At 43.7% G+C, this 24,614-nt stretch overlaps 2 protein-coding genes across 2 annotated transcripts in view; one reads left to right on the top strand and one right to left on the bottom strand.

Annotated features, from left to right (window-relative positions):
- Positions 1-24,614, top strand: part of LOC142160080 (uncharacterized) — a 205,309-nt gene that overhangs the window by 61,153 nt on the left and 119,542 nt on the right. The window lies entirely within an intron of this gene.
- Positions 9,254-17,348, bottom strand: LOC142160079 (uncharacterized). The gene is made up of 6 exons (XM_075214994.1): positions 17,042-17,348; positions 15,521-16,026; positions 12,318-12,461; positions 11,779-11,964; positions 11,582-11,660; positions 9,254-11,316 (listed from the first exon to the last, which is right to left on the bottom strand). Exons 2-6 carry the CDS (start codon positions 16,007-16,009, stop codon positions 9,611-9,613), a joined length of 2,604 nt encoding a protein of 867 aa, XP_075071095.1. The 5' UTR covers positions 16,010-16,026; positions 17,042-17,348; the 3' UTR covers positions 9,254-9,610.

Below are 24,614 nucleotides of genomic sequence, written 5' to 3' on the forward strand. Positions count from 1 at the left end.
ACCGCCAGAGATGGTTTGTGTATGGGTGGCACACCGCCAGAGATGGTTTGTGTATGGGTGGCACACCGCCAGAGATGGTTTGTGTATGGGTGGCACACCGCCAGAGATGGTTTGTGTATGGGTGGCACACCGCCAGAGATGGTTTGTGTATGGGTGGCACACCGCCAGAGGCTGTGCAGTGTAGACGGGCTGTAGGGAAGATTATTTTTATTTTACTGTAACAGCGATGGCGATGCAGGCGATAGCCAACAGCGCAGCAGTGAAATTACTGCCACACTACATCAAGGTCTCTCACGCAGATACATGGGCACCCGAACACTTGTGATAACGAGGTGAATAAGGAGAGCAAAGGAGAAAAAAAAGCCCCATCGCTGTGATACAGGGTCATGAGTGGGTTGAAGCAAAGCGCTAAATTAACTGTGTAAATTAGCCATTTGGAACACCAAGGGTAAGTTGTTCATAGGTCTTAATCTGCAGGTGTGAGTAGGAGCAGAGGAAAGACCCCTCGGATCCCTGCAGAACCCTCCACCAGTACACAGATGGCTTACCATAACTAAAGTAAGACAAGTAAGCAATCTAAAGAAGTTCCTACCCAGAACATATGTTTTAAATAACATGAATATTTCGCAGATCTCCCTTCATCACTGCGGCCCCTGCATGACATTGTGCCCCTCATTACTCTCATCACACTGTGCCCTCTTTTATCATTACACTGTGCCCCCTCATAATCATACTGTGCCCTCCATAGCTGAATGTTCCATGCTTTCGTTCTGACAGCTCTCTGGTATGACAACATTTGGTCTTTTACCTTCCTGACCTGACAGTGGCACGATTGGATTACGTGGTTCCATTGTTAGGTTAGAGACAGAACATCCGCTGAAGTCTGGCATCTCATGTGACATCACTGTTTCTTTCTGTTGTACATGTGCATATTCATTACATGTTGAACAGTTGCTGACAAAGTCTCTGATCTCACTTCGCATGTTGGGCTACTACAATGCATCTTTCGCTTCTCTCTAACATGCATCACCCCCGATGAGGCTTTAATGTATGCGTGCTAGTATCTCTGGCCTTAAAGATTTAGGTATAATGACCCTTGGTCCCTTATACAGGACACGATTCTGTACGGTGATTTCATCTCTGAATGATCAGTAGTCCCTCACTGTGAGTGGTGTCTGCTCTTTCAAATCTGGCCATCCAGCCAGTAGAATGGACTTCAGCATCTTCAAACTATCATCACCCATGGAATGCTGCATGATCTTATAGAGTCATTGATCTGTGATGTTCAGTTACTTTGATTGGCCGATCTATGCAATGTCAACCTGCACTTGGTGCACTGTGTAGACACTGGTCGGATCCTGATTTCCTGTTGCTCTGCTGAGAGTTTCCCTGATGTACATCTCAGGGCCTAGCTTGTAGATTACATTGAGGTTGTACTGTTGCAATGCATGCTCTGAAACCGTTTTGGTGCACATAGGAGGCTTCTTAAAGATGGCAATTAACGGCTTGTGATCTGTCTCTGCTGTGATTATTTTCCAACCATACAGATAATGATGAAAGCGGTGATGAGCAAACACCATGCTCAGCCACTCCTTTTCATAATTCTGCTCAGTTGCGGTCAATACCGTGGAAGCAAATGCTACTGATTGACCCTCTTGAATCAGGCAACCTCCCAGTCCAGTTTTGCTTGAATTATCTATATAGTGACTGGCTTGGTAACATCATAATACTTCATCACTGGTGTTACAGTGACCAAAAATATTTGATTTCCTGCAACGCTCATGTTTTGGAAGCCAGTGCCACATTGTCTCCTTTTCCAGCAGTCTGAAAGTTGAGGCATAAATTTGGCCAGATATGACACAAACCCAATGAAACGTTGAACCGACTTCACATCTGAGGGCTCTGACATCTCCAAGACTGCTCTAATCTTCTCTGGGCTGACTCTCAAACCTTCAGAGGACAGGATATGACCATGGGAATGGTCCTCTTTAAACATCCGCTTCTTTGTTTGTCTCACCACAGCCAGCCAGATGAATATCATTTGCTATTGACTCAATGCCACTAGCCCAGTCAAGAGCTCAAGTTGCTTTCGCTAGTAGACTTCGGGTGCAAGGGAGATGCCAAACGCTAATTTAAGCCATCTTTTCCTGCCCCACGGAGTCCAAAAGGTTGTCATATAGCTCCTTTTTTCATCCAGCTTGCAGTGCAGGAGTGCATCCAAAGCATCAAACAATGCATGCCCGTGTTTTAGACAGCTTGTGCAAGACATCCTCCATTGTTGGCATGATGTTGTGAGATCTCCGCGGAGCTTGGTGAAAACATTTTGGATCAATACAAATTCTAAACTTCTCAGATATTTCCACAATGACCATGTTGCCTATTCAGTCTGTCGGTACTGACACAGGTGCAATATGGCTGTGGGCTTCAAGCTAATTAAGTAGAGCCTTCACTCTTGGATTTAAGGCTGTGGGCACATTGCGTGGGTCACAATGAAATGGTGGGACACGGACAAAGGTCAAAATGTACATACCTTGAGATGGACTCGATTGGCCTTTTGAATACATTCTTAAGAGCTGCTCTTTTGTCAGTGGTACGGAAAGAATTTGTTCCATCTTGTGAGCCTCAGATGGAATAGAGAATTGCATTAGTCCCAGTTGCACACATGTAGAACCAAAGGTTTTTGTTACGATTTCACAATCCCAAAGGTAAGCTCGTACGTACGTCCACGAACAGCACATTCTGTTTGGAACCATCCTAATGATTTCATCAGAATAAAGCTTTAGTTTGGCATAACTTGGCTGTAGTGTGGTTCTAGGTGTTAGATTCATCTTGTCTCTCAGACTCATCACATGACATGACATGAGTCTAACTGGCAGGGTAGCCTATAATTATTTACGGTGAGATGGGCAAACCACTTTGGCCTGCTGATCTTACAGTTCCAATGCATTCTGTTAAGTAGATCACCTCAGCACTGTGGAAGTCTGCGTCAGCGGATTTGTTTCTTCTAAAGTGTTTAAGGTTTGACGAAAAAGGCCGAATATGCAATGCTGCCACTGGAATTCTCCTTCTCCGGCAAGGGAGTCTCTCCGTGGAGCAATATGCCATTCAATTTAGAACCATGGCATCAGAGCTTCGGTGGAATAACAAGGCCCTGATTGCTACCTTTTGGCAGGATCTCTCGGACTGGATCAAGGATGTATTGGTCTCTCATGAGCTTCCTACCTCTCTTGTCGAATTGATATCCTTATGTGTCAAGGTAGATATTCGTTTCAAAGAACAAAACCGGAGAAAGAGCAATCCCGATGCAGTTCCAACCGGCTGGCACCCAATTTCCAAACCCCTATTCAACAGCCACCTGAAGAAGCTAAAATTCGATTTCACTTACGGCCATTGATGGAGGCAAAATGACAGGGGGACTCATCCACCTGAGGACGGTCCCTCTAACACTCAAGATTGGAGTATTGCATAAAGAAGTTATTTCCTTCCTAGTGATACCCAAAGACATCAATTCTCTTATTCTGGTAGTTCCTTGGTTGCGTCTTCACTCCCCTTCTGTGGATTGGCATACCGGTGACATTCTATTGGGGAGTACTCATTGTCATGCTAATTGATTTTCTAAAGTGGTTCCTATTGTTTCCAAAATTAGCGCCCTACTTAGTAGTCTCCAAATGCTGCCCACTCAATACCGGAGCTTTGCAGATGTCTTCTGCGAACAAGCCACAGAGTTACCACCTCATAGAGATTGGGACTGTGCTATCGACCTTCAGCCTGGTATACCCATTCCTAGAGGGCATTTTCCCTTTGTCTATTCCAGAGACCATAGCGATGTCTGAATATGTCCAGGAGAATCTTAAGAGAGGATTTATACGAAAATCGTCTTCTCCTGCAGGTTTGGGGTTCTTTTTTGGTGATAAAGAAGGATGGGGGTCTCCATCCCTGTATTGATTATCAGACACATTGAATAATAGATACCCTCTCCATTGATCTCTGAACTCTTCGACCGGATCAAGGGTGCTACTATTTTCTCCAAGATAGACCTTAGGGGTGCCTACAACTTAATTAGGATAAAAGAAGGGGACGAATGGAAGAAAGCATTCAACACCCATGATGGATACTTTGAATACCTTGTAATGTCCTTTGGGCTGTGCAATGCCCCCGCGGTATTCCAAAACTTTATGAATGAAATCTTCCAAGACCTTCTCTATCAATTCATGATAGTCTACTTGGACGACATCGTTATTTTCTTTTCAAACCAACAATCGCACCGTAACCATGTGATGGAGATTTTGAGTCGCTTGAGGAAATATCATTTATTCTGTAAACTCGAGAAGTGTGTCTTTGAGCAGGAACAACTGCCATTCTTTGGTTATATTATTTCAGGGACCGACTTTAAATGGATCCGTCCAAACTTAAAGCTATCCTGGATTGGCCACAACCATCTGGCCTTAAGGCTACTCAACGCTTTTTAGGTTTTTCCACTTATTATCGGCAGTTCATAAGGGGGTACTCTTCATTAGTAGCTCCCATCACGGCTCTCACATGCAAATCTGCCCATGCCAAAGTTTGGTCTCCGGAGGCGATCAATGCCTTTAAGAAACTCTAGACCTTATTCTCTTCGGCTCCAATTCTTCCTACCTGCAGAAGAGAGTTATGGAATTGGCAATAAAGAGTTGTTAGCCATCAAGTTGGCTCTTTCAGAATGGAGACATTTACTTGAAGGTGCTCAATTTCTGGTAACCATGTATACTGACCACGAAAATCTCTTATATCTATGATCAGCACAGTGTATAAACCCTGCCAAGCCAGGTGAGCCATATTTTTCTCCCGCTTTGATATCAAGATCAAGTTTCGTCCGGGTTCTAAGAATACCAAACCAGATGCTCTTTCCTGCTCATTTGATGCCTCTGATACCGAATCTTCTAACCGAAAGAAGCTGTCCTCCTGGTAAAACCTTTGTAGGTGTCCACTTATGTTCTAAATTATTGCATTGGGCTCACTTTTCTCTCTTCTCAGGCCATGTGGGCATTTGAAACACCTGGGAACTGTTTTCTCGAAAGTACTGGTGGCCTTCCATACGTACGGATGTTATAGCCTTTGTTTCTGCATGCTCTAATTGTATCCAGCTAGTCTCTAGGCAAAAACCATTTGGTCCTCTCATACATTTACCAATTCCTGATGTTCCGTGGTCCCAAATCTCGATGGATTTTATCCCAGACCTTCCTGTTTTCAAGAACTGCACCGTTTTTGGGTTATTACTGACCACTTTTCTAAGGTTGCACATTTTGTTCCCCTCAAGGGTCTTCCATCATCTTCCCTTTCAGAGAGGTCTTTCATCTGGTTGCCCTAAGCACATAGTTTCTGATTGGGGATCTCAATTTGTATCTAGGTTTTGGAGAGCCTTTTGCCATAAATTAGAAACTAAGCTCAACTTTTCTTCTGCATACCATCCCGAGACTAATGGATTGACCGAGAGAATGAATCAAGATTTGGAGAAATTTCTGAGCTTCTACGTTTCTGCCAATCAGAAGAATTGGGTTGATTTGCTTCCCTGGGCACAGTTTGCGCACAATTATCATTATCATAAAGCAACTTCCAACTCCCCCTTCTTTATCTTATATGGTTGCCATCCCAGACTACCAGCCTTCTCTTCTCTTCCTCAGTTGGAGGTACCAGCAGGTTTTCAACCATCTGGGATTCTGTGAAGACCAGTCTGAGGAGATCTTCTATCCGTGCCAAGAAGGTGTACAACAAAAAAGGAAGCTAGTTCCTCGTCTCACCCTAGGGGATGAGGTGTGGCTCACCACTCAGAATATTTGGTTGAAAGTTCCTAGTAAGAAATTGGCTCCTAGATTTATCGATCCCTTCGAGATTTCCGATATCTTTAGATTAAGATTAAGACTTCCTTCTTCATTAGGCATCCCCAATGTTTTTAATATCTCTTTTCTTAAACATGTGGTCACCAATCAATTATCTACTACTAAGAGACCTCCTGTTGTAGTTCAAGATCAGCCAGAATATGAAGTCAAGCAAATTCTGGATTCCCGCCGATCCAGAGGTGTTTTGCTGTTCTTGGTAGATTGTAAGGGTTACGGTCCCGAGGAACGTTCCTGGGTTACAGCTTCTGATGTACACGCTCCGTCTTCTTCTAGCTTTTCACAAGAAATTTTCTACCAAGCCCTTTTAGGGTGTCCAGAGTCCACCCTTTACATAGTGGGTACTGTTACACTTACCTCTCCTCACTCAAGCGCCGTGATCGCTTCTTCATCGGTCCAGCGCTTCCAGGTATCGACAGGTCACACGATCGCTTGTCGGAGCAGTGAATTGGAACTGCCGGTATACTTAAACCACACTCTCACGCCTGTCCAGTGTCAGAGCAACTTGTATGTATCCTGACTCCTGACTAGTACTGTGCCTTGGTACTGTGCCTATCTCCTCTGATTCTCCGTGTTCCAGTTCCTGCTTGTCTGACCATCCCGGCTCTCCTAATCCTGTGTACTGTACCTGGCGTTCTCGACTACTATAGTTATTGGTCCCTTCTGCCTGTTTATACTGTGTACCATACCCCGGCTATCCTGACTATGTTGTTGCCTGCTGATTCCACTCCTCAGATTGTGTACCACATCCTGGCTATCCCGACTATGTTTTCGCCTGTGTTCCTCAGAAGTCTCCTTTCTGTCTCTCCCGCAGTGCTACCTCTAGAGGCCGACCAGTGGACCTCAACCTGCGAGCAGGGCCGGATTAAGGGAATGGAGGCCCCTGGGCTATGGGGCCCTCCATTCCCCGCGAGGCCCCCAATGTGAGCCGTCCGCCGCCCCCCACCCCCCGCGAGGACCCCCCCAAGCACTTACCTGTCAGTGCAGTCCTCTGTCCCGGCGCGCTGTAAGCTCCTTACTGAGGAGATCTCGCGAGAGTTCATGAACTCTCGCGAGATATCCTCAGTAAGCAGACTACAGCGCGCCGGGACGGAGGACTGCACTGACAGTACTCAGCAGCATCGATCGGGCCGGGGGCGCCCCCGCCCCCGCCCCCGACCGATCAATAATGCTGCTGAGGAGTTTGAAGGGCGCCCTGGATGCCCGAGGCCCCTGGGCTATAGCCCAGTTAGACCTCGGGTTAATCCGGCCCTGCCTGCGAGCCCTCAGCACCTAAGTCTATCCCGCCTTGCGGCGGTTTTTGGTGAATGCCACGCCACAATAAACCTGCAACAGGCACTATTTTTGTTGAATTATAGGCAATGGTCTTTGTTAGAAAAAAGTAGGGGGGGATATAAAACTAAACGATTTATAATTTCTGTGTAATTATACATTTTTACGATAATGTCACTTGCACATACCTGAAATTGCTAGTGGATATTGTTCAGGCAGGAGTAAGGCTGCAATGAAAGAGTATCTTACTTCTGTGACAGCTAATATATTTCAGGACATACTGTGACTCTGGTCTTCCTGTTCACTGTTCCAATCCGTGCCTGTAACTAAAAGCATAAGCCTCTCCAGGGATCACCCGACTTCTATAGTGCCAATGAGGGCCAGAACTGTAATCCATCATGTGACGAAATGAGTGGGATAACCCTGTGAGCATTCGGTGTCTCATTTCTCACATAATGTGGATTATAGTACTTTTTATAGCCCATGCTTTGTTCCCTAGCTCACCAGACTACAACTGCATTGTCCAATAACATGTGGCTAAGAGGACATTGTAGTTCAGTGTACATATGTATATTGTGTATTGTATATTGATGACTTGCAGTAAGGTTGCTATTCATTGTCTTTAAAGTGAAGCCAGGGGGATTATGGGTAGGGATCAGGTTGCCATGTGCTGGAGTAGGAAAACTAATTAGTGTCCATTGTTCTCACCAGGCTAGTCAAGACAGGCCATCTAACAGGGGAGGTTCTCTGGAAGGACAGCTCATCTTCACTCCCCTGTCCAACTCCCCCCCCTCCCTAGTCCAGCACTGACCAATGGTTAAGTAGAATAGACCCAGGGGTTTGCCCAGGGAGGGGAAAGACTGTGGAAATTAGACCTGGGATATAAGGAACAACTCCAAGGGGGAGGGGGGTTCATGCTGAGATTTCATTCATGAAGGTGCATCTAGTTTTGAATTATTGTTTTCTAACTAGTCTCTATATATGCAGCTGAGAGGGATTCATGGGTCGTGAAGTCTGGACAGCAGGTGACTATATCTCCTTAAGTTATTGGGGTAAGGGAGAGATGATGTGGTAAACCTGCCTGGCATTTATTTACTGTGTGTACATAAGACTCTAGTGTTGTTTGTATGACAATAAATATACTGTTGTATTTTTATAACTGCATTTTGCCTGAGTGACCATACGAATCCTAGAAGGTGCTGGGTAGACTTCCCTGGCATAGGAAGGCACCCGTGGGTGGCCAGCCAGCGTGAAGTGGGTAGCATTGGGCCAGATACACCCGGTATCTTCACACATCACATGACATCTGTAGAGCCAATCATGCCCTGAGCAGTCATGCGAATCTACTGCAATCAGCAATGACAGCGATTCAGCTACTGGGGGCTGGTGCTAGATAGGAACATGACAAAGAGCGTGCTGTGCATCATTGGTACTGGCAGATTACCTAATCTGAGCATGTGGGGGGGTTTCTGGGAAACTGGAAACCCCCCTGCACGTGCGCATGTTCTATATAAACTATCTGGGCATCATATCACATGCATAATGCACTAAAACATAATCACTAGTCAATTGTTTCAGCATAATCATTTATCATCCTACCCTTCATCAGGCTTATCAGGAGATATTATATACACTTGTCTCAAGAGCTCACACTTACTAGACATGTAATACTTTCTCTCTTCCTGATTTGAGTTCAGTTGGGTGGCTGATTAATGGTCCCATAACTGGAGTTGACAAACTGATCATTAAATGTCTGTAAACTATACTGTTGGTCAAAATACCCAAGTCCCCCCTAAGGCTCTTACTGCTGTGTTCAGTGCAGAAAAGGGCGTTCAAAACATAACTCAGGACGTCGTAGACCATTCAGGTGGCAATCATCCATGAGCAAGTGGCTTTAGTTGGATAATCTATAGACTAGCCCAATTTATTGTTTAAGAACAGAATCTTTGTACACAAGTCATCACATGGTAAATTTGCTTTGGGGTACAGCTCCTTTGCTTTTTCAGTAATCACTTTCATGAGCATCAACCCCCCGCCCCCCTCCAGCCACTGAATCATGAGATTATAAAAAAAAATGTATATAACACAATACACAATAATTACACACGTAGACAAAATAAACTTTATTAAGGAAACTTGTCCAAATTAAACAACTCCTCTAAATTATTGAGAAGCGACTAAGTTATGTGCCATTTGTGTCCATGGCAGCAGTAACAAAGTGATCACTTCCGGTATTTCAGATTCAGTGGGCACTTTCTCCCTGAGGCTGTAATATGCCATCCTTTGTATTCCTGAGAACCCCACTGCGATATAAGGCAATGCGTGCCGGCAGCCTCCGCATTTACTGCATGCAGATCATTTCTTTTCCAATGGAATTTTCAGTTATTGAGCAGAATGTCACTCTCCACAGTCTGGTTATAGAAACGACTTTCTTTTACACCAATACTTTGATGAGTAGCAAGAGCTTAATGACAAAAACGAATCCCACATTCAGAGCACTTGATTCGTTTTTTTGCCGAGTGGTTTACCTGATGTTTAGCAAGGTCCAAGTTACTTTTAAAAGCTTCGTGACAATCAGGACAGTTGTACAAAATCACCATCATGTCTGGCCTCTCTTCAATTGTGTAAAAAGGTTTATTACTATTTTCCACAGGCTTCTTGCAACCTAGCTGTGACGAGGTAGCATTATTGTTCGTATTTTCAAGATCTCCAACCTCAAAATCTGTAGAAATCTTAGACTTACATGAATCCTTAGCAGATGTAACAATGTCAGTGTCTGTAAGAATTCCTTTTTCACACAAGACTGATTTCCCTTCAATATGAGCAGATGGATGTTGTGTATGATCTGTAGGTGTATAAATGTCAGTGTCTGTGAGGTTTCCTCCATCACATGAGACCGATTCCTCCTTAATATGAGTGGACGTATATTGTGTAGGAGTTGTGTCTTTGAGGTTTCCTCTACTACATGAGCACTGAAACCATTTTTCTCTGTTGTGCATTATCTGATGTCTAACAAGGTCCAAGTTATTAGTAAAAGATTTGTCACAGTCAGGACAGTTGTACAGAATCACCATAAAGTTTGCCTTCTCGTGAATTCTGTAAAAAGGTTTCTTAATATTTCTGACTATATTCTTCCCACCTGATATTGACACGTTAGCATCAATTGTTGTGTTTTTACTATTTTCAACTATAACAGCTGTAGAGATTTTAGATTTAACTGCATCTTTAGCAGATGTAACATTGTCAGTATCTGTGAGGTTTCCTCCATCACATAAGATTGGTTCCTCCTTAATATCAGTAGATGTATATTGTGTATGATCTGTGGGTGTATAAATGTCACTGTCTGTGAGGTTTCCTCCATCACATGAGACTGATTCCTCCTTAATATGAGTAGATGTATATTGTGTATGATCTGTGGGTGTATAAATGTCAGTGTCTGTGAGGTTTCCTCCATCACATAAGATTGGTTCCTCCTTAATATCAGTAGATGTATATTGTGTATGATCTGTGGGTGTATAAATGTCACTGTCTGTGAGGTTTCCTCTATCACATGAGACTGATTCCTCCTTAATATGAGTAGATGTATATTGTGTATGATCTGTGGGTGTATAAATGTCACTGTCTGTGAGGTTTCCTCCATCACATGAGACTGATTCCTCCTTAATATCAGTAGATGTATATTGTGTATGATCTGAAGGTGTATAAATGTCAGTGTCTGTGAGGTTTCCTCCATCACATGAGACTGATTCTTCCTTAATATGAGTAGATGTATATTGTGTATGATCTGTGGGTATATAAATGTCAGTGTCTGTGAGGTTTCCTCCATCACATGAGACTGATTCTTCCTTAATATGAGTAGATGTATATTGTGTATGATCTGTGGGTGTATAAATGTCACTGTCTGTGAGGTTTCCTCCATCACATGAGGCTGGTTCCTCCTTAATATCAGTAGATGTATATTGTGTATGATCTGTGGGTGTATAAATGTCACTGTCTGTGAGGTTTCCTCCTTCACATGAGACTAATTCCTCCTTAATATGAATAGATGTATATTGTGTATGATCTGTGGGTGTATAAATGTCAGTATCTGTGAGGTTTCCTCCATGACATGAGGCTGATTCCTCCATATTGTTAATAGATGTATATCCAATTTGGCTATTTTTCAATGTATCTGAAAGAAATGCAACACAATGGATTATGATAATGTACATGTTATTTTGCCTCCAAACCAAGGGTAGATAACTAGAATATCTATCTATCAATATCCCTTCTACTTTAGGATATATTTGGTATTAGAATACAATTTTGCTTGTACCACTTGTTTGAGATGGATTTACTGTACAGCTCTCTAGATATATAGTATGTTACAAGCTGTCTACAGACATGATAACATTTTCTAAATACACAAACATTGCAGAGATTAAACCACCTCTTACCCAGTGATGTGAGGGGCTGGTGATTCTCCATCATCACGTCCTTGTACAGACCCTTGTGTCCTTCTAAATACTCCCCCTCCTGCATGGAGAAATAGACAGTGACATCATCCACCTTATAGGTACCTGACACACACAATGGTCATCACCCAGACACATCCCCTGGTGTTACTGTATAATGTCCTATTCCCAGCAGTCACCTCTCCAGTCACCAGCTGAATGATCTTGTTGGTCAGTTCCAGGATCTTCTGGTCATTGTCTTTCTCATGCATCATTGAATGAGGTTGAAACACTGGGCTCTGGGTCCTGCTCAATCCTTCTGATACACAGGGATGGCTGCTGGGTGCCACATGCTCACCAGATGTCTTCTTCACAACAATATAATCCTACATAGAAACACCAATATATATCACTGTGCAGAGTGATAGACACCTTCCATACAAACATGTCTCTTCCTAGACACATGTAGATATCCACTAGCAGGCTTCTTACTCTTAAAACTATAAAAATATCCCCTGATCGCTGAAGTTTTCTAAATAAGAAATTATGTATACATGCCCCAGAATCCCTCACCTCTCCAGAGATGAGCAAATAAACATTGCTGAGATAAAACTGGTTTAATAAAGAGATAAGTGATGTCACTGTGACATTCCCAGAATCCCTCACCTCTGCAGTCAGATCCATGTTTTATTAATAGAGATAAGAGCGATGTCACTGTGACATTCCCAGAATCCCTCACCTCTCCAGTCAGCAGGTAGATGATCTCCAGTGTAAGATTTAATAACCTCTCAATGATTTTGTTCCCATCCTTGTATTCTTCTTTGACGTCAGATAAATTTTCTTTGATATACTCATTGGCTCTCTTTGTCAAATCTGCGTTAGCCTAAACGTGCAAAATATACAGGATCACTAAAGATATTTCTTTAGGTGCATTTACAATTGAACATAAATACATTTTCATATATACAACTATTAAATTTTTTTTTCCCAACAATAAAAAAAAACATTGTTTATTATTAGCACTAATTACTAAAATACATCATTTAATTTCATATTAGGCAGCAGTGGCCAACCCATGTCACTCAAACCGCATTCGGCTTTTTCAGTGTGGGAGGTGTGAGGGGTAAGTATGTGAGATCTGATGGCATGTGAACAGGTTGATGGGCATGTGGGGAGGTTTTTTGGCATGTGGGGAAGTAAGATGGCATGTATGAGGAATGTGAATGAATCTGATGGCATGTGGGGTGGCTGATGGGCATGTAAGGGACATGTTGGGGAGGTCTGATGGCATGTAAGGGACAGGCTGGGGAGGTCTGATGGCATGTAAGGGACAGGCTGGGGAGGTCTGATGGCATGTAAGGGACAGGCTGGGGAGGTCTGATGGCATGTAAGGGACAGGCTGGGGAGGTCTGATGGCATGTAACGGACAGGCTGGAGAGGTGTGATGGCATGTAAGGGACAGGCTGGGGAGGTCTGATGGCATGTAAGGGACAGGCTGGGGAGGTCTGATGGCATGTAACGGACAGGCTGGAGAGGTGTGATGGCATGTAAGGGACAGGCTGGGGAGGTCTGATGGCATGTAAGAGACAGGCTGGGGAGGTCTGATGGCATGTAAGAGACAGGCTGGGGAGGTCTGATGGCATGTAAGAGACAGGCTGGGGAGGTCTGATGGCATGTAAGGGACAGGCTGGGGAGGTCTGATGGCATGTAAGGGACAGGCTGGGGAGGTCTGATGGCATGTAAGAGACAGGCTGGGGAGGTCTGATGGCATGTAACGGACAGGCTGGGGAGGTCTGATGGCATGTAAGGGACAGGCTGGGGAGGTCTGATGGCATGTAAGGGACAGGCTGGGGAGGTCTGATGGCATGTAAGGGACAGGCTGGGGAGGTCTGATGGCATGTAACGGACAGGCTGGAGAGGTGTGATGGCATGTAAGGGACAGGCTGGGGAGGTCTGATGGCATGTAAGAGACAGGCTGGGGAGGTGTGATGGCATGTAAGGGACAGGCTGGGGAGGTCTGATGGCATGTAAGAGACAGGCTGGGGAGGTCTGATGGCATGTAAGGGACAGGCTGGGGAGGTCTGATGGCATGTAAGAGACAGGCTGGGGAGGTCTGATGGCATGTAAGAGACAGGCTGGGGAGGTCTGATGGCATGTAAGAGACAGGCTGGGGAGGTCTGATGGCATGTAAGAGACAGGCTGGGGAGGTCTGATGGCATGTAAGAGACAGGCTGGGGAGGTCTGATGGCATGTAAGGGACAAGCTGGGGAGGTCTGATGGCATGTAAGAGACAGGCTGGGGAGGTCTGATGGCATGTAAGAGACAGGCTGGGGAGGTCTGATGGCATGTAAGGGACAGGCTGGGGAGGTCTGATGGCATGTAAGAGACATGTGATAAAATCTGGAGACGAGGTTTGTTGACAGGAGGTGAGGTCTGTTGAACATGTAAAGGACATGGGGGTGGGGGGCGGTCTAAAGGCATGTGGTGAGATTTTACAGCAGGTGTAGAGGTCCGGTGATGTGGAGGGTTTGAAGTGCATGTAAGGGGCATCTAAAGAGGTCAGAGGGGCATGTTGGCCATTTATGACCTTTTTATCCAACAGGCCCCTCCACAGTGAGTAGCAGCGTGAGCTTCTGTGAAGAGACTACGAGTAGCCCTTTGAACCCTCCTCCGCTGGACACAGCAGTGAGGTGAGATTTGTGTTGATTTGGTGATTATTGTGAACATTTTATCAATGTTGGATATTTTCTTCTTCACTGATATTGTAAGTTATGGTACATTTCAATGTATGTGTGTACGGTATGTATGCGTGTATATGTATATGCGCGCAAATATAACTCTCTTTGCGGACCTAGAGATATTTTTTGGCTCTTGGTCTCTGGTCGCCCACCTGTGATATAAGATATGCCTCCCTTCCGATATTAACAGACTATTGTTTACCTCCCTGTTACAGTGAAACTTTATAGTGTTATGTGACGCCTTCTTTTACAATCCTCTGTCAGTGTGATTTACCCAATTAACATTTATCATAATTCCTTACCTCTTCAGTCACTCACGTGATACATACACTGTGGCACAGGAGAGGGAGAGGGACAGACTAGGGTCAATTTGATAGCAGCCAATTAACCTACCGGTATGTTTTTTTTGGAGTGTGGGAGGAAACCCACGCAAACATGGGGAGAACATACAAACTGCTCAAAGATAAGGCCATGGTTGGGAATTGAACTCATGACCCCAGTGCTGTGAGGCAGAAGTGCTAACCACTTAGCCACCGTGCTGATCCAGCTCACAGCAGCTGGAGTAATGTATTTAATTCAAACTCTATCTGTGTGGAGTTTGTATGTTCTACCAATGTTTCCATGGGTTTCTTCCCGGTGCTCTGGTTTCCTCCCACACTCCAGAAACATACAGGTAGATTAACAAACTCTATATGTGTGGAGTTTGTATTTTCTCCCCGTGTTTGCGTGGGTTTTTTCCCACACTCCAAAAACATACTAGTAGGTTAATTGGCTGCTAACAAAATTGACCCTAGTCTCTCTCTCTCTCTCTGTCTGTGTGTGTTAGAGAATTTAGATTGTAAGCCCCAATGGGGCAGGGACTGATGTGACTGAGTTCTCTGTACAGTGCTGCGGAATTAGTGGCGCTATATAAATAAATGTTGATGATGATGAAGATGATAATAAATGCAATATAAGATTATCTACAACTTTCTCCATGGGAGGTTAGTTAACTAGTTGTGTAATCATCCTCTCATCTGTATATCAGACCAAGTTCTGACCAATGTATTCATTTGCTTGACCAACATAGCACTTAAAACTTAAAATAGTCCTCAGAGGGGAAACAGAATAAACTATTTAAATCTACATTAACCCATTTCCATAACTTCAGCCTCTAATTTCAATGCAGGATTCTGCAAAAACAGAATTGACGAGAATCACTTACCGGAACATATTGACAACATTTTGGAAAATGCAATGGTCCGTTGTCAGTTAAATCAATGGAATCGTTGGCGCTTTGGTTTACATTATCATGAATTGAGATTTTCACCTGTCCATGCTTGGGGCCAGGTTGGACCCATGGAATAGCGGAGTAATCCATACGTGCTTTCTTACATGATGGTTTCAATGGGGGGTCACTTGGGAATACTGTTGGAACAGCATCACTTTTTAAAGTTCTTTTCTGCCCTCGGAGAACGTAGGACTGGTTTGCAAAATGTTCTGAACATATTCGGAATGGGTCATTTCTCCCCATTTGAAATATTTTCTCAGCGGTTTCATTAAAGTTGTGGATCACCTGTCCAGACTGCTCAACGTGCCTCAGCCATACTTTGATCCCCTCCAGACTGCTGGGAAACACATGCATGACTGTATTCCCATAATCCACTTTCTTCCGTGAATAATTGGTGCACCTGTCGACAAAGCACTTCGCCATTTTCTTCTGTTTTAATTCTGTAAGAAATCAAACTTTTTTAATTAAGTACATGCTGCAAACCTCGTCTATAATAATAGCATCTGGGAGTCAGTAAACACAGACATTGCGATGGTGACAGGAGTAACTGCATAAACATTCACCCGGCGACCGATTAATGCGGTTCAGCTTTATAACTGTGATATTTGGAAATCGTATGTCATGCAAACATTTGTGGAAAAATATATTTCAATGATATAGGGAAGGCCTGGCCAACCTGTGACTCTCCAGGGGTTGTGAAACTACAAGTTCCAGCATACCCTGTAAGCTATCAACTGGTTATTGGCTAGAAGAATATGCTGGGGCTTATAGTTTCACAACCCCTGGAGAGATACAGGTTGACCAGGCCTGTATGTAGGGTATAAGCCATTTTCTTTTGAAGCAAGTCTCCCTGGACGTTTACATATTTTTTGAAGCTGCACCTTACAACTCAAATCCCCAACGTAGCAGCGGAACAGACAGGGCAGTAATGATCACAAACCATACTCTGCCATTAATGCTGTTGAATATCCCACATGTTTGAGCTGGAGAAACGTTGTATGATCAAATGCAGCTTAGAGAAAATGACAGAATGGAATAATTTCTTTATATCGGCACCCAGATTGTATTAATACAGAGCTACAACGAGGATCAATACAAAGATAATTAACTTGTCATGCACGTGGACCAACACCTTGCAAAATGTAGTGCAGACATTGAAAAATAAATGCATCAATGTGATTCTGCAAGAGAAAAACTTGGCTTTTAAAGTAAATTTTCCCAAATACAGGTGAAAACCGCTGTAATGTTCTACAGAGGGATCTGGGGCACTTAAATTCCACCAGTAGTGGGGTCTCCCATCTTCATGTCATTTGGGGGGTTGAGAGTGAGTGGTGTAACCCTTACTTAACCCTGTGACTCTTAAAAGTACTGCTGGGACATATGGGGTTAACATGTGATTGGCATAATGCTACTGTACTGCCCATACAATCCATTCCCCCTGCTGCCCATACGTACCCCGCTAGTTGTGCACCTGTGTTCCTCTGTTCTTCTCTGCCCCCCGGCCAGACCCCTGCAGCCCAGGATAAGTTGCATTGAACATGTAACTTTTGTTTAAATGTAGCAGCTTCAGGTCGTGAAGATGTTGTCGTCAGACCAGATCGTACAATAAGTGCTCAGCACACTGTATCTTTCTACAAGTGCAGCACACAGACTTGTGTTATTGGGGCTGCCTGGAACCAGCTACCCCTGTCCAGGAAATTGTATTATGTCGTTGGAATCATGTCCCATTCTTACAGAACGCTGACCTGGAACAGCAATCAGTCCCAAGTCATGTGACAAGCTGAACCAATCCGAAAGCTACAAGCGTACAGCCCTACTGAAAGACAGGAGGTGGGGGAGAAGGGGGCTGGGGGCTGGCACTCAGCCTGTTTAACTCTTTCCAGGCCCGTCACATTTCTGCAAACCTGGAAATCTACACATAAGGACCCTAAGCCCAATATACCACTTATCCAGACCCAGCAATGCTTTCAGAAAAAAGATTTCAAAGAAGACACAAAAAAGCAACAATGTATTGGTAAATGAGTGCAGTAAAATGTATACAATAGTTGGGAACGATCTGTATTTATCAAACAGAATCTACTTTAAATACACACATAGAGCTTACGCAGCTGACAGACTAATAACACAACACTTCAAACAACAGAAAAGGTTATAGGATTAGGGCAGGTACACCATGACCACTAGGGGGGGCTGTCTCATGGCAGCTCATTTGTAATATGGGCAGTATTGTGAAATTGAATGCAAAGTGGGGTTATGGTTTTTTTTTTGCCATTTTTAATTTTTGTAATCTTTCGCTCCACGTGTTAACCCCTTCACGACCAAATGTGACTCAAACCCCTGTGATCAGATGCAGAACACAGGAATTTTTATTTTCTCTTTAATTTTTCTACTTTTATACTAGTTCTTTCAGATTTCATCAGATACCCCACTAGGCGTGCCCTAATTTTAGTACTAATAAATGCAGAATTGTACGGTGGCGCAGTGGTTGGCCTTTTGGCTAAGATTAAGTGAGTACCTGTCCAAGTAGGGAATTCCTGCACGTGAAAGGGCCATGGGAAAGCTTGGTCTGGCCAGAAGGCCGGGAGCTTGAAAGCCTTGGGATAGTGCCGCTGGAGTGGTGACCCAGGGGTGCCGGAACTTGAACCTCACTTTCAGCTACCACTTTTCCTTGCCCTGGCAGGAAAATTTTTTAACATCTTGGCCGAAAGGCTGGGGCCGTTTAGCCCGGCACTATTTATTTTCGCACTATTTTGTCAATTTGACTTATTTTTTTTTATGTTTTTTTTCACTTGGATTGAATGGGAGTGCAGTAGCCCTTATGGGTCCAATCCCCTGAAGATCTAGGGGAGGTGGTGTGGTCCCAGTGGCTCCCACTGAACCCCTCTGAGGTCTCCCTTTTCAAGGGGAGGCAGAAGATTTGGTGCCAAGGGGGAAGCTCTGGCAGAACCCTTGGCAAAAGGGACCCCCCCTAGCATTGCGGCGAAGGGGGTCTGAAGACCCTTGCCCCTTAAGGGACCTTATGGATCCAGGGGTCAGGTATAAAGGGACCCTTCCTCTTTTGAGGAGGGTCTGAACCGCAACCCTGTGCACGTCTTTTGAGCACCTCACTAATTTTTTCGCGCACTCGGGAAGAAAGCACGCTTAAGAAATTAGACTATAAGCACCACTGGGGCAGGGAATGGTGTGAATGAATAAGACATTCTCATTAAAGCACAGTATATTGGAGCTATAGAAATAAAAGGTATTAATTACAATAGCAGTTACTAACGGATCCATTTCAGGATGGAGGAAATAATAAAGCCTTACATTGGACTTCTTATGACAAGCTTGTAATGATAGACTAATAATGAATTGGGTTTCACCTCCAGACAACGTTATACTATTCCACACAAAATCTACAGGTTATTTACCTAAAGTACTGCAAAGTCTTGCGCACCTTGTTCCGCTCACAACATGGGGTACAGCATCAGAATCTCTGATATCGAGGACACTGACCGCTTCCATGCTCCAGCAGAATGTCTTGGACCTTAGTGCCAATGACTTAGACCTATCCATAACTATTTACACTTCATTTGCATCCATGCACCTGTCCCTAATGTTTGTCTTCGCCATTCTACATGATTTGTTATTCCTAAACTCCTCAGGCTCACACGTCTACATCTGCCTCTTAAAATTACATTTGTTTATATTGATTGTTCGAATATCCAGGCTCGTCTAGTCCTTCTAAAATGTCAGGGCTGAGAGCTTATCATGATTACTATGCTGAGGACGGCAATAAGAGGAGGCAATTTATGTATTTACTAACTACAACTCCATAGCACAAGAACTTGAGGCTTGCAGTCCACAATCCCGCTAAACTTAAAATCTTCACACCACAAAGTCCATAATGGTTCCTCACTCCTCCGTAGACCCTACAATTAACCTTAACCACATTACATAAGATCAGGTTGTGGGTATCTCCAGTATACATGGAGTCCACAACTAACTTTCACAATCTGATTTTTTTTCTTATACAGTATATAACTCCCTTGTTCCAAAACTTAAGGCCCCTAAAGCTTAGCTTGCACTCTCATCTCACCATGGCCCACTATGGTTTCAATTACATTTTACACCAACTTTACCTATTTTACTTCGAGAAGTCTGATGTGACTTTCAGGGCTCATTTAGAAAAGGAATATTTTAACTTTGAGTTCATTCCAATGAATCATTTGTGTTCCAGGGTGCTGCCAAAGCTACTCTTAAGGGCCACATTTTTTTCTGTGGTGGTGCATAGGCACAAACAATGTACACCTACCACACCCTTAGTGCTCAGCTATCTCTGGCTGTTGCTGTTTTTATATGCCATCCTACTGCAAATTAACAATCCTATTTTGACAAGAAATCTGCCTTTGAGACATCTTAACACTCTGTATCATTCTAATTCAGATAGCATCTTCTCTCACCATTACAGTAAGGCTGGTAAACACCTGGGTTTGAGGATATTAAAGATGTACAGTCAAGATTGGACCCCAATGCCAGAAAATGATTTCCCTTTGGGATGCTGGGGGTGAGACACATGTTGAATGTAATTGCTTCTATTGACATTCACTCCTTAAACGCTGTCCTTGCATTCCAGCCATCTCAGGTGACCATGTTCTCTCCTTCTGAAGCACATCCAGCTGATAGCACGTCTTTGTAGACAGGTGGTCCATGTGGTGTGAGCACGTGGTAGGATTGATGCCCATGCCTAGTGAGACTAGGTCTGTGGATCATGACCTATAGGTTCCCCATTGGAAAAATACGTGACTCCTTTGCAGAGGTCCTTAGTGAAAACTCCTTACCTTAGGTTGAGACCTCACCAATAGTTTCCAGCATGATAGGTTTACATCTTTCAAAATTTGTTACGGATCCATGAATCTGACTTCAAGTTCATTGTTGATCATTCAGTTGCCAAAACATGCTTACTCCTGTTTGGACTACCCTATAATATCTGGGGAGATTAAGCAAGTTATAGCTCCTGAATCTGATGGGTGTTGCAAAATATAATCCTACAGGAGGCGGTAGTCTAAGGTCTTCAATGCTCTTCTCTTTGCGTGCTTTAGCCAAGATATTGTAATGATTGTCCTGAGGTTTAAGATTGCCATTTATCATTTTAATGTTACTGCCTCTATAAATATCCTAGATACTGCATTTTGCTCATGTAAGCTCTGTTGAGCTTGAGTTTAGTTTCTTGGGGAAGTACTTGTGTCTTCTCATCTATGCCTCAACCTTGAGAAGTTCCTCACTTTCTGCCAGTGTAGCTTTAACTGCCAAATAACAAGATTTAATTAATGATGAGTAATTATGTTTATACGCCCAGCTGCGTCTGGTGTCAAGTTATGCTGTACATATAGTATTGTTCATCATAGGAGGCGTCAGCTCTTTGCTAGAGTCTGAACCCACGCTGTACATACGGTTTTAATAGCACTAAGGCCTCAGATAGTCGTCATTAAAATCTGCCAATTCAAGGATGAGCATCATGAGTTTCCCCCACCTTCTTTCTACAGCCATGGTTTCATGCTGTGAGACTGTCTGAAAGTGTCCAAATGTAGAGAGTTCCACTAAACATCAACTAAATAATTTATTTTCTTCCAGAACATGCAGGAACATGGTATACCTTAGGGGTAGATTTATTAAACTTTCTATAAAGGAGAAGTGGAGGTGTTGCCAATAGCAACCAATCAGATTACAGCTATTATTTCCTAGAATGTACTAAATAAATGATAGATAGAATAAGATTGGTTGCTACGGGTAACACCTTCGCTTTTCCTTTTTGGAAGGTATGATAATCCTTAGTCACTTCTATGTGAGTGCTATCAGAGTGGACATTATGCACAATACTGCTCATCACCACCCAATCCTCTGATTTAATTAATCGCCTTGTCTATAGGTCTCACACAGGAGGTGCAGAAAGACTGATATAGATTCAGCCCTGAAATGACTGTCCTCTCATGCTAGTTTACTGGTCTTTGATTCTTCATGTATGGCATGAAGAACATTGCCTCCACCTATTATACTGACATTCACCTAAAATATATAGTAGAGCATACATCTCTCCTCCTATTAGGAACACATGTATGCCCTCTGCCAACTTTCATCATCTTAAATACCATTCGGATGCTAAGTTCACTCACTGCATTTGCTTCTGCACCTAGAATGAAGAAATCCAGGTCTTAAGACTGACATAAAATTTATCAACTAACCCGTAAATGTGTCTTTCAAGATCTAACTGTATGTAACTGAGATGGACCATCAAGTGGCTTAAGCAAAAATCCTTCCTGCTGAGATCTGTGCTACCTTAAATTCTAAGCAATAGGTTTCTGGAACTCCTGGAGCCTGTGGACTAAAGAGTGCAGAGAGCATACATCCATCTGCAGATCTTACTCTATAGGAAATCTCCTCCTTCTACTGAAAAAGTTGCACTCATATTCAACTTGGGTCTGTAACTCCCTTATGCTCTGTCAATGGGCTGGAACCCAACCTGGTTCTAAACAGGTCTTCCACCTTTCTTTACTGATGCATATTTCATGTGCTGGAGAAGAGAATTATGGGAGTTCGGTGTCTTCTTTAAACCTTGAAAATATACATTTCATCTGTATGCTGCATCTTTCATTTTCCAATGAAGAAAAGCACCTTTCCTTACCTAACGTGTTAAATCCCTAATCAGTTGAGCAGAGACAGGGAAAATAAACTTACCTGGAGAGTATATTAGGTGACTCCTCATTCACTCCACAGCAGCCCCAAACCCTAAGAATCTTCAGCCTGGACACTCCTCTTCATATTGGCATCAACAGCCAGCTTGTGTCCTCTTTGGAGCTCCCCATGCCTTTGGGAACCGGCAGTGGCTCATTGCACCACACTTTTAACCATTTTACCCGATAAATGAAGTTGGAGACATGATTACCAGACAGTGTAAAAGGTGAGATTGGGTGGTGGTATTCAGTATATCGATGCTGACTACACCGACAAGACTTACCACAACATCTTGAGTCCGGACGGCTACTTCCTGACGAGGATCCATCACAACTCTTCTGTGAAGCTACTTGGAGCAATCCCGAAGAATGGAGATGCCTGGCGGAACTGGATAACACTGCTCTTAAGGGGGATATGTAACTATGCGGCCATGTACAACCCTTTGTAAAGTACATTGTTACATTACCACCTTAAGAGCAGCGTTAACAGTGTTGCCTATGTCAGTGATGTCATCCAGTCCCGCCGGCGTCTTCTTTCTTCAGGATTGCTTCAAGTCGCTTCACAGAAGAGTCGTGATGGATCCTCGTCAGGAAGCAGCCGTCCGGACTCAAGATGTTGTGGTAAGTCTTGTCGGTGCAATCAGCACCGTTATTACGTACCCCACCCAGATTGAGGGGCACAGGACTCTGCTTTATGCTCTTCAAACTTGCATTGCTGGATTGATGCTGTAATTCACTGAATGCCTGTTTTCACCAAGAACCACCGCAAGGTGGGATGGACTTGGCTGCAAGGGAACTGCAGGTCGCAGCCCTTGGTTTGGCTCCTAGACGTGAGAGGGACAGATTAAAATGACAACAAAATAGGAGAGTAATAGGGTACCTTGGGGAGTGCAGTGTAGGTTCGCTGGTAGGTAGTAGACGGCAAACTGGGCTGAGTAGGCGGGAGGTCTGGACACAAGCCGGTTCGGTACACAGGATTGAACAGGAGAGTAGTCTGGTCACAAGTCGGTTCGGTACATGGGTCAAATGGCAGCGGTACACAGGATTAAACAGGAGAGTAGTCTGGTCACAAGCCGGTTCGGTACACGGGTCAGGCAGCAGTACACAGGGGAATCCACAGATGCAGCCAAGACTGGAACACAGATAATCAGCCAAGCAATGTGCTGGAAACACAAGGGCAGAGTCAAGAGGACTAACCTGTTGATCTGACACAGGTACAATGTCAGATCCTCCTTTTATTTCAAATACCCCGCCACGAGATCACATGATGTGTTTTCTGACGGGGAGTCACGTGACCTCCTCGCCACGAACCTGTAAGTGCGCCTAACAGCGCTGGAACGAGGACAGATAAGCGCACTTACAATGCCTGATTATCCTGTTGTCGGCTCAAAAAAATATTGTCTACAAGCATACAACGCTGCACAAATGAATGGATCCAGAGCCCACCCCCAAAAAGCTGAAAGACACCTCTGCGTAAGCTTTTAATTAAGTGTGATTGCTACAAACTCTTTTTTAATTCTTTTTTCATAGTTCTTTTCCTGGATGATGAAGTAAATGCAGGAAACCCTTGCTACAGAACAAGACAAACAAGGAACAAAAAAAGGACAGAAATCAAAGATTACAGGGGACGTGAGGCCTGGTCAAAATAAATGGACTAGGTCTCTAGTGGACTTAGAATCTATGTCCGAAGGAGAATCAGGAGAGGTTACAGAAGATCCCATATTGTGTAACCTGGATGTTGTTAATTTAATACTTAAACATATCAATAAGTTCATGAGAACGGATGCTACAACAGTCCCTCAGGAGTTTTTATAAACACCAAGTTTGAAAAATCTAGTGTACAAGGAACGGCAGATTTTGGACAAAAACCAGAATAACATGAAGAGATTTAACCATATGTATCCCTTTCAGTATGTTGTCTCTAAATGGAGTCTCGTGTTCAAAAATGATTTAGCTATAGCAAGAAATAATCCTATGGATAGGAAAATGGAAAGCTGTAGCCTGGGCTAATACTTTACATTCAGATATTGAATAAATTGAAGAAAAGATTAGTAGAGAATATCTACTGAAATTTGTGGAAAATATGCAGAAAAGCATAGAGTTCATTTGTGAGGCCTCACTGGATTCTACTGTCCCCTCTTATAGATATTGGACTTCAGCAATAGTGGCAGGAAGGGCTCTTTGGCTACATCCGTGGGCTGCTGATCTGCAATCAAACTAGCACATGGCTTTGTTTGCATTTGAAGGTACTTTCCTTTTTGGTCAAAAACCTGATTTGATGGTTAAGAAAATCACTCAAGGTAGAGCTAACCGTCTGC

Source organism: Mixophyes fleayi, chromosome 6 (genome assembly GCF_038048845.1).
Source record: "Mixophyes fleayi isolate aMixFle1 chromosome 6, aMixFle1.hap1, whole genome shotgun sequence".
Taxonomy (NCBI): domain Eukaryota; kingdom Metazoa; phylum Chordata; class Amphibia; order Anura; family Limnodynastidae; genus Mixophyes; species Mixophyes fleayi.

Excerpts from the sequence above, each read along its gene's own strand:
- LOC142160079 (XM_075214994.1), bottom strand. The coding sequence starts at position 16,009 with ATGGCGAAGTGCTTTGTCGACAGGTGCACCAATTATTCACGGAAGAAA. Across the intron at positions 12,462-15,520 it reads AATGTTGTCAATATGTTCCG|GCTAACGCAGATTTGACAAA; the intron begins GTAAGTGATTCT and ends TTGCACGTTTAG. Across the intron at positions 11,661-11,778 it reads TTCAGCTGGTGACTGGAGAG|GAGGGGGAGTATTTAGAAGG; the intron begins GTGACTGCTGGG and ends TTCTCCATGCAG.